Here is a 10114-nt window from a genome sequence, read left to right on the forward strand (position 1 = left end):
AAAAAAAAAAAAAAAGCAAAACAAAAAAACCCAAAAGAATAATATCCAGAAAACAGCAAAGTTCTGTTGCTGTTGTGGTACCTGGCACCATTTTTTTTATTAGCATCTTAATCATCATCTGGAAAGAGAACATTCTAGAGTAATATCATTAAATGTGACTCTGATAAAGCACAGTCCCCACTATGTATCATAAAGCAGGTACAAGATATTTTACATTCATAGAGGTATGATACAGTACCATCCTACATCAGTAATACTAGAATCAGTTTTGGTTTGAAATTTACTTTGTCTGCAAATAAGATTGCTACTCCTGTTTTTTTTTTTTTTTTCTGGGCTCCTGTCACATGGAGAATTGTTTTCTGTCTTTTCACTTTCAGTCTATGGGCTTCTTTTTGCACTAGGTGTGTTTCTTGTATACAACATATTGTTAGATTTTGCTGCTTATTCCATTTTGCCAGTCTATTTCTCTTGATTGGTGAGTTGAGGCCATTGACATTGCTGATTATAGCTGATATGTACTGACTTATTATTGACATGTTATTAACCTTTTGTTGACTTTTTACTTTTTCACCTTCTCCTTTTAATTTCTTGCCTTGCCTATTTGATTTGCTCTGTTGGGCCTCATGATGTTGTTGCCTTCATTGTCTTTTTCTAGGATCTTGTTTAGAATTCCTTGTAGTGCTGGTTCGGTATTCATGTAGTTTCTCAGGTGTTCTTTGTCGTGGAAGTGTCTTATTTCCCCATCCATTTTGAAAGAGAGTTTTGCTGGATACATCAGTCTAGGTTGGAGGTTGTTCTCTTTTAGTACTTGAAATATCTCATTCCAGGCTGTCCTTGCCCCAAGGGTTTGTGTTGAAAAGTCTGCTGTGATTCTGATGGGCTTTCCTTTGTATGTGATTTGTTTCTTTTCTCTTACTGCTTGTAGTATTTTGTTCTTCTGTTGGGTTTCTGGGATCTTGATTATTATATGTATAGGTGTAGATTTTTTTTTTGATTGTAGCTAGTTGGGGTCCCATATGCCTCAGTTATCTGAATGTCAAATTCTTCCCCTCTGTTTGGGAAGTTTTCTGTCATTAATTCTGCGAACAGCTTTTTAAAGTCATTTGTATTTTCTCCTGCTACTTCATGTATTCCTATCAGTCTTATGTTATTCTTCTTTGCATCATCTAGGAGTTGTTGGATCGATTTCTCATGATCCCTTACTGTTTTTAAGAGATCTCTCTTTTCATGGTCACTGACTGCAATCTTATCTTCTACATCTGAGAGTCTATCTTTGCATTCTTTTATTCTGTTGCGTACACTTTCTATGGAGTGTTTAATCTCCTGGATATCTGTTTGAATCTGTTTTATGGATTCCATTTCTTTCCTATGTTGGGCGTTTATTTTTTCCATTTCTTTCTTATGCTGGGCCTTCATGGCTTCTATCATGGTCCTGAGCTCATCTATTTTTTTGTCAGTTTCTGCTCTAGAGTCTCGAATCGCGACTTCCATTTTGCTCACTATTTCTGTGGTTATCTGGGAAATTATTTCTGTTTTGAATTTTTCTAGAGCCTGATTGATCTGTTTTGTTACTTCCTATGCTTTCAGTTCAGGGTATCCTGGTGGTTCCCTATCGGCCTTTTCATCCTCATTTTCCCTACTGTTTGCCATTGGTGAACTGGAAGTCTGTCCTTGTGTCTTGCTTAAGTGTTTTCTCATTTTTATTTTTGTTGTCGGACTGTCCTTGGTTTAATCTCTGGATGATCACCCAAATCTTCCTGATATAGTTGTGCCCTAGCTTTTGTGTCTCTAATGACCCACAGACATTCTCATCTTCAAAACATCAGAGAAAACAGCTCATCAAATCAACCACAATGCTTTACCCCAACTGATACAATCAGCAACACATTAAGATCAAGCACTACTTGGACACTGACCACCTGTGGTAGTCACTAGTCTATCACCCTTAAATCATTTGAATTAAATTGAAATCAAGAAGCAGTCCAGAACATGTCTTCAGTGAACAAAATTTCAATATAGTGTATTTACCATTTAATGGCTCAGACAGAGTGAGGATGCAAGACCCCTGGTCTCAGTTAGCTGATGGCTGAACCCCGTGACGCTGACTGACCTAGGGCTGCAAGGCCCAGATTGAGTTCCCCAACTTTCTGAATGGTTGAACTCCACAACGTTCTCTTATAGGTTTCCCATGCAACTTTCTTTAAAGATGTTCAAAGTTGGGAACTCAGAAATATACCCTTGATGACCACCTCTGCCTCTGCAGCGTGGGTCCAAAGACTTGCACAGTCAGGAGGTCTGAGAGTGCGTGTGCGGGGGGGACTTATGGGGGTTCAGGGACGCCCGCGCAGCTATCTTCCCAGCGCTTGAGCAATGGCGGCTGGGGCGGGAGAAGGCGTGGCTCTCTGATTTGGGGGTTTTTTGAGACAGGGGCTCACTATATAGAGTCGAGGCTGGCCTTGAACTCACTACATAGCCCAGACTGGCCTCAAACTTATGTTGATCCTCCTGCCTCAGCCTTCCAGATTACAGGTGTGTGCCACCACATCTAGCTCTTTTGTTATTTTTAAAATAGATTTTATTTTTAATGATGCATCGTAATTGCACATATTTGTGGGGTGCAGTGGGGCATATCTACATAGGTATGCAACGTGTAATGAGCAGATCATACTAAGTGATATATTTTCATTTTGTTATTTAAGCCATTTTACACATTATATATCCTTTTACATAAACGATTATATTTCAGTATTAAAAACCAACACGATTGACTAGGTTTTAGCCGCACATTTCTGTCTATGCAGTTAACTGCAGCCTTCTTCTGGCGGGATTGTGAAAGCCTGCTCTGCGCCTGCGCAGCCCTCTGTGTCTGTCTCTGGCGGCCCAGCCCCTGCTCTGCGGCAGCCTTGTGCAGGCGCAGTGATTTCTCTTGCACATCCTGCCTGTGTCTGCAGCTTGCTGGGCATGCACAGAGTTCTGCTTTTGCACGCAGCCTCTGCCTCCCAGGGCCACCTTCCCTGTCTCCTAGGTGGCAGAGCGGTCCACTGGGTCGAGCCCAGGCCTGACTGTCTTGCCCTCCCTTCAGTCTACCAGCAAATCTCGAATCTTGCACCGGCCTTCCCTGCAGGGGCTGCAGAAGCTAGACAGCTGCCTCCTGTTGCACACTCGCTCCTCCCGCCAAAGCTGCACCTCTCTGCACATCAGATGCGATCATGTTGCTGCTCGTTGCACACACACACACACACACACACACACACACACACACACAGACACACGCACACGCTTCTGGATCTCACACACTGGGGTCCAGGGATCCCTTCCGTGGTCTGAGGACACAGGCGATGTTGTGCTCCTGTTGCCTACTGCCCTCGGGTGCTCAACGGCTTGTCCCTGCCTTCCTGCACTCCTGCGTCTGTGTTGCCTCCCCAGAGAAATCCCCTTGATGGGGGTCACAGCCTGTGACATCGCCCAGCCTCATTCACTGCCTCACACGTGCCCTGCACCGAGCTCGGCTGGCCCCGTGCCCCGCAGCCCTGTGGCAGCGCCTCTGTGTCTTGCAGGCTTGTGACATCACAGGAGGGCTGTACCTCAAGGTGCCCCAGATGCCATCCCTGCTGCAGTATTTATTGGTAAGGACAGGACGGTGGTACCAGTGGTGTGGGGCTTCAGGGTGGGGAGAATCTGTGCCTTTGAAGGGTGGGCGTCAGTTGGTCCTTGCACTCTCTCTATAGGCTGTACAGAGTGGTGTATGACTGGTTTTAACATAGTACAGTATGTGTACCTGCTCGGTAAATGTTGAATGAATAAAAATGCTTTTCTTCACCAGGAATGGTGCAGACTCATCATCCCAGGACTCTGGGAGGCTGAGGCAGGAGGATCTCACAATATTCAGCCCAACTTGGGGATGTAGCTCATTACAGAGACCCTGGGTTCAATCCTCAGTACTGGGGGCGGGAAGCCTAGACTTTTAAGAATTTTTTTGTTGGTCTCACTTTTTTGCCCATGTTGGCCTTAAACTCCTGGGCTCACGCAGTCCTCCTGCCTCAGCCTTCCAAGTGTTAGGAATATAGCACAGGCCACCAGCACTCGGCAAGGAGACTCTTGACTTAGTGATGTGTTCATGTTTATGTGTGTTTTGACCCTTGGTTACTTTTTTCCCCGTGTTGTATGTCAAGGTCTCCTGTCTTCGTTTATTTTATTTTAGTTTTTGTACCAGGGATCAAACTCAGGACCTTGCACTTGCGAGGCAGGCATGGTGCTGCTGAGCTGCATCCCCAGACTAAGCATTTATTTTTTACAGTGGGTTTTTCTTCCTGATCAAGACCAGAGAGCTCAGTTAATCCTCCCGCCCCCGATTCATGTTGACTACCGGGCGGCTTGCTTCTGTCACCGGAACCTCATCGAGATCGGCTACGTGTGCTCTGTGTGTCTGTCGAGTAAGTCCTGGCCGGGCCGTGCCTCCCTCCCATGGTGACGCAGTAGGAAGCGTCTCACCCATCTGCTTTGTTTTATTTCGCAGTTTTCTGCAACTTCAGCCCCATCTGCACCACGTGTGAGTAAGTATCGGGCGGGCGGGTGGCTCGCACTCGGGGCCATGGGCGCTCACCTGTTCCTCGGCCTTTCAGGACGGCCTTCAAGATTTCGCTTCCTCCTGTGCTGAAGGCCAAGAAGAAGAAGCTGAAAGTCTCCGCATGACACAGTGGGGTTTCCTTTAAGGCTGTTGTGCATAGAGATGGTGGGAGAATCTCCCTGGGGAAGCTGATGTGGACATCCTGGCCCAGAGCGTCTCCCCAAGTCTGCTCGGGCTGGAGAAAGCATAGGTTTGTGGCTTTGACTTTTTAATGGGGCTCATTTGTCAGAGCCGCCTGCCGTCGCCGATTCTAGGCTTTGGTCCTCTTCCCAAGTCTGCATCCTTACTGCGAAGGTGGGCCCAGCATTGGAGAAAGTAACCGAGAGAGCGGCCTCAGATCACACCGAGCCTCCGGATAGTTGTGGAATACACCCCATGTCCGTGTCCAGAGCAGCCTTGGATGTTGGCAGATGTGTATTCTTTGGTCTAACCGTGCTGTGTCTTTGGACAGTTCTCCAAATCCTCAGAATAATGCGTCCCCCAATAACTACAGAATCTGACTTCAGATGAATACGGCGAGCAAGGGCCGGAGGCTGCTTGCAAGTTTTTCTTCAGAAACAGTGGTGAGAAGAGCTTTTTGGTGAAAGCTGATGTTAGGTTCAAAGGGGAATTTACTGGGGAGAATAAATCTGGGTTACTTGTCTGCACATAGAATTCTGTCATTTTTTAATGGGGGGGGGCGGGAAACCATTAAAAGCTGGGCGGTGTCTGTTTCACACCTGTGATCCCTGCACTCTGGGAGGCTGAGGCAGGAGGATTGTTAAGTTCTACCCCAGCCCTGGCAATTTAACCAGAACCTGTCTCAAAATAAAAAATAGAAAGGAACTAATGTAGCTCTGTGGAAAGGCCCTGAGGTCAATCACCAATATCAAAAACGGTCCATACATTAGTATTGGGGAACTCTTTCTAGAAGTGCTGAGCCAAATACTGAAACTTTTCATAAATTCAAAAGAAACATTTGTAATTTCAACAATAAAAACATTATTTTTCTATTATCTTTCCTTGAGATATTTCCCTAGACACTTCTACTTAATAATTTTCCTAGAAATTAATTAAAAGTCTTCTTAATTTTCAGTATAGTACAGGAAGTTTAAGGAATGATGGCTGGTTTGGAGTTTCTTAAAAGTATATTGATAAGCCGGGTGTGGAGGCGCATGCCTGTAATCCCAGCACTGGGGAAGCTGAGGCAGGAGGATCGCTGTGAGTTTGAGACCAGCCTTGGCTACATAGAGAGTTCCAGGTCAGTCTCAACTACATAGTGAGAACCTGTCTCAAACCCGCCCCCCAAAAAAGTATATTGACAAAAATAATTTATGTATAAAACTTTGTATACAAATAGGATTGAAAACTCTTTAGATCTCCCCCATTTTTGTTTTTGTTTTTTGCACAAGGTTTTCCTAGGTAGTCCAGGCTGACACCTTGAACTCACTATGTAGACCAGGCTGTCCTGGAACTCACAGAGATCCTCCTGCCTCAGCTTCATGAGTACTGGGATTACAGGTGTGCATCACCACACCCAACTGAGACCATCTCTGAAGCTGAGTATTAGGTAATGTGTGTTTGGTTCAATAATTTCAGGTAGATTTTTTTATTGTGCCTTTGCAGTTTTGTAAACAAATACACAAAGATTTTGATAATCCCTTTGCAATATTTGTTAGTCCTTGAGTTTGAGATCAGTTTGTCTTTTAAACATATAAAGTGTCCTATTTCATGGACTAATTGAGCTTAGTGGAAATCTTTAGTGTAGGAAATAAAGATCTAAAAGATGCATAATTTCATTGTTTTTTCATAGTTTCACATAAGTGAACAAGGCTTGCTTATTTCTGAACTGTTTTATATGCTTCCTTAGTTCTGTTTAAGTTTTAGCTGTTGTGTTTATGATTTATTATATATTAATTTGTTCAATAAAATATTTAAATTTTCAGAGTTGGTTGAATTATTTCTTCCTATTAATTGTTTATCTTATGTTCATTCAACTCATCATCAAATGGATTTGACCTATTTTTAAGTGGATTTGTCATTTGTCAATTTTAAAATTTCACGTCTTGCCAAAATTATACACGAAAATACTATTATAAATGCTGTACAGTAATACATTGGCATGAAGGATTTAACATGTTTAATTTTTTTGGTACCAGGGGTTAAACTCGGGACCTTGCACTTTTGAGGCAGGTGGCGGCACTGCTGAGCTAAATACCCGGCCTGGTTTAATTTTTAATTTTTTTTTGTACTACTGGGAATGGAACCCAGAGCCTTCGTATGAGTTTATATCCCCAGGTCCCCCCTTCTCCCTTCTCTCTTTCTCTCTTTCCCTCTCTTTCTAGGTAGGATCTTGCTACGTTGTCTAGGTGGGACCCAAACTTCCGGAATCTTCCTGCCTCTGCCTCCTAAATCCTGGGTTATAGGTGTGAGCCACTTGTCCTGGCTCAGTACAAGATTTCTGAGCATAAAAATATGAGAAGAAAGATTAGATGTTTGCCTATATTTTATGGTGGGAGCAAAACAAACATCGCCATTGCTTGGTTTTTTCACTGGATGAAGACAGCTGGTTTTAATGCCAGAAAAGTGGGCTGTGGTATGATGCTGTCATCACCGACACGAGATCTGTCCTGTTAGCCTTTTGCCAAGCAGTTACACGGTTCGGAAGGCAGTGGGGTTCAATCTCTAGTAGCCCCCGAAAAGAAGTAACTTCAGGCATCAACCCTGCTGTCCCAAGAGTAGTCTTTACACAAGGATTCCTACTGTGTTGCCTTTTAAAAAAATGCTTTTGTGTACTTGAGATAATCCAGAATGACCGGTGAGAGCACTGCTATTTCCCTAAGGAGTGTGGAGTATTTCCAACAGCCCCACATTGATCCCAGGTACACCGGTAACCCAGTAATGCTGTATACAGCAGGGCTGGGTGTAAGGTCAGGGCTGGGCGCGAACAGCTGATTTGGAATTTGTTTTAGAGACAGGGTCTCCCTGTGTAGTCTAGACTGGCCTTAAACTCGCAGTGATCCTCTGATCCTCCTGTCTCAGCCTCCTCCAGTGCTGGGATTATACGTGTGCCCCACCACACCTGGCTGAATTGGGATTTTATGCCCGTGGTGCCTACTGACAGAAATGAAGACATCAAGCAAGGTGTAGATGTCCCTGTCCTGCCATGATCGACAGACTAGGGCTGAAGATCTGGCAAGTGACCCACTACTAGGGACGGCTGTTAGCTGCGCGGAGTCCACAGAGGCACTGACTCTAGCTTTTACCTGAGGTAGCAGCACCTAAATGAAGAAGAGTGTGACCTGGTGTGGTGTCACGCCCCTGTGATCCCAGCCCTCAGGAGACCGAGACAGAAGGGTCACCACCAGTTTGAGGCCAGCCTGGAAAACATAGCAACTCAGTGAGATTGTCTCAGAAAGTAGTGAAAAGGGTTGAGAATGTGGCTCGGGGCAAAGAGTTAATAAAATAATCCCCAGCACCAGAAAAATAAAAGCAATAATGCCAGGCACAGTGATGCACATCTGTAATCCCATCTACTCAGGAGGCTGAAGCAGGATGATTGCAAGATCAAATCCAGCCTTGTTAACTAAGCAATTTAGCAAGACTCAAAAACTAAAAAAGGTTGTGAAAGCCTTGTGTTCATTCCTCAGTACCAGGACAAAATTTTTTTATTATTTGTTTTTGAGATAGGGTCTTCTTACATAGTTTAGATTGGTTTAACTCAGTATGTAGCCCAGGATGGTCACAGAAATCCTCCTGCCTCAGCCTTTAAATAGTGCGTATTTAAAAATGTATAATCCAGGGCCTGGGATTTAGCTCAGTGGTTCTGGTGCCAGTCTCGTAAGTGCAAGGACCCAAGTTTGATCTCTGGTGCAAAACAAACAACATAAAACCATTTTGTTACAAAAATGTGTAATCCAGCTGGATGTGGTGGTGCATGTCTGTAATCCCAGCACTTGGGAGGCTGAGGCAGGAGGATCCATGAGTTATTAGGCCAGCCTGGGCTACATAGGAAGACCTGCCCCAATAATTAAAAAAAACAAACAAACTATATCCAGTGGCTTTTACTATATTCACAGGTAGGTGCAACCATCACCACTATTTAGTTTTAGAACATTTCCACCATCCCCAAAAGAAATCCCATTTCTCCTTGTTCGTGGCAACCCCGATGCTACTTCCTGTCTCAGGCTTTGCTTATTCTGGACCTTTGGTATAAATGGAATTCACAACACAGGAGTTTTGTGTTGTCTTCTTTCATTGGTGTAACTTGTTTGGAGTTGGTCCCTGTTGTCCCCTGAGCTTGTTTCTAGTGTCCCTGGGCGGATCTTTGGAGGTAAGTTGTTCACGTGTCCTACCCAGCCTTGGCCAGGGTGGCCCAAACAAGCCTCTGCTCAAAGGTGACCACCTCCAGGTCCCAGCTCCCATGTGGATTAGGGAACGTTTCTCATGGGAGGTGAACGTGGAGGACGAGATACAGAGCCTCCAGAGGCAAATTCAGCTCATTATGGAAACTTTTTGTGCACTTTTATCCCCCTGGAAATTGGAACTGAACCCAGAACCTTTGTACTGAACTACATTACCAGCCTTTTTAAAGACAAAGTCTCTAAATTCCCTAGGTAGGATTCAGACTTTCCATCCTCCTGCCTCAGCCTCCTAGAGTTCTGGGATTATAGGTGTGCATCACCACGCCCAGCATCCGTGAACTCATAGTGCAGAGTTGATGTGGAGGGGAGGGGGGAACAGGCCCCGGTTACTTACAGAAGTGTTTTCTTTCAGGAGGATTTACCTCACAAGCTTTAGTTAATTTGTAGTTTTGTTTTCCCAAAGACAGATAGGGAAAAAAACATAAATAAATGACAACTTTCCTTAGTGATGTTCTCCTACATTCCCAGATACCAAGAGTTGCCAACACTTCACAGTTTCTTAGAGAGGATGAGGTACAGGGTGAAATTTCATGCCAATGTTCTGACTGCAGCAATCCATGGTTTTGCAAACATGTAAGAAAAGCAGCATTTGGTGACAGGTCTTGGAGAGCCTCACCTTTCATTAGAATGCCTGATCAATTTTGCGTGTTGGGGGGTCCATCAGGGTCTCTCTGTGTAGCCCAGGCTGGCCTGAAACTCTCGGAGATCCTCCTGCCTCAGCTTCCTAAGTGCTGGAATTACAGGTGTGCATCACCACACCCAGCTATTTCCTTTTTAGAGAGAGGAACTGATGTATGGAGAAGCAGCTTGCCCAAAGTCACTGAGTAGAGTAGATTAGGGGGAAGGTGGAGACCTAGACCCAACTGTCCCACCTCAGAGCCTTAACTCTAGGCACTGAAGCAAGAAAACACAATTCGTACACTTTTGCACCTGTCCTATTGCTGGGGCAAACCTTATATGCCCCTCACCTTGCATTGGAGCCCAAAGCCAGGGTCTTGCACATATTAGGCAAGTGCTCTGTTGCGAACTACACTTGTAGCCCCATTTAAATTGTCCAGGGTGACCTCAAATTTGCAATCCTCCT

At 44.6% G+C, this 10114-nt stretch overlaps 1 protein-coding gene across 1 annotated transcript in view; it reads left to right on the forward strand.

The window, feature by feature from the left end:
• The window catches only part of Gtf2h3 (general transcription factor IIH subunit 3), a 15777-nt gene extending 10748 nt beyond the window's left edge, over nt 1–5029 (forward strand). The window contains exons 10-13 of the mRNA XM_010604310.3: nt 3558–3626; nt 4298–4433; nt 4517–4553; nt 4623–5029. Of these exons, the coding sequence (XP_010602612.1) occupies nt 3558–3626; nt 4298–4433; nt 4517–4553; nt 4623–4692 (312 nt within the window). The 3' untranslated portion in view covers nt 4693–5029. The remainder of the gene's footprint in view (nt 1–3557; nt 3627–4297; nt 4434–4516; nt 4554–4622) is intronic.
• Nucleotides 5030–10114: the final 5085 nt, after the last annotated feature.

This window comes from Fukomys damarensis, unplaced genomic scaffold, assembly GCF_012274545.1.
Source record: "Fukomys damarensis isolate Sample0158 unplaced genomic scaffold, DMR_v1.0_HiC HiC_scaffold_12, whole genome shotgun sequence".
Classification (NCBI taxonomy): Eukaryota; Metazoa; Chordata; class Mammalia; order Rodentia; family Bathyergidae; genus Fukomys; species Fukomys damarensis.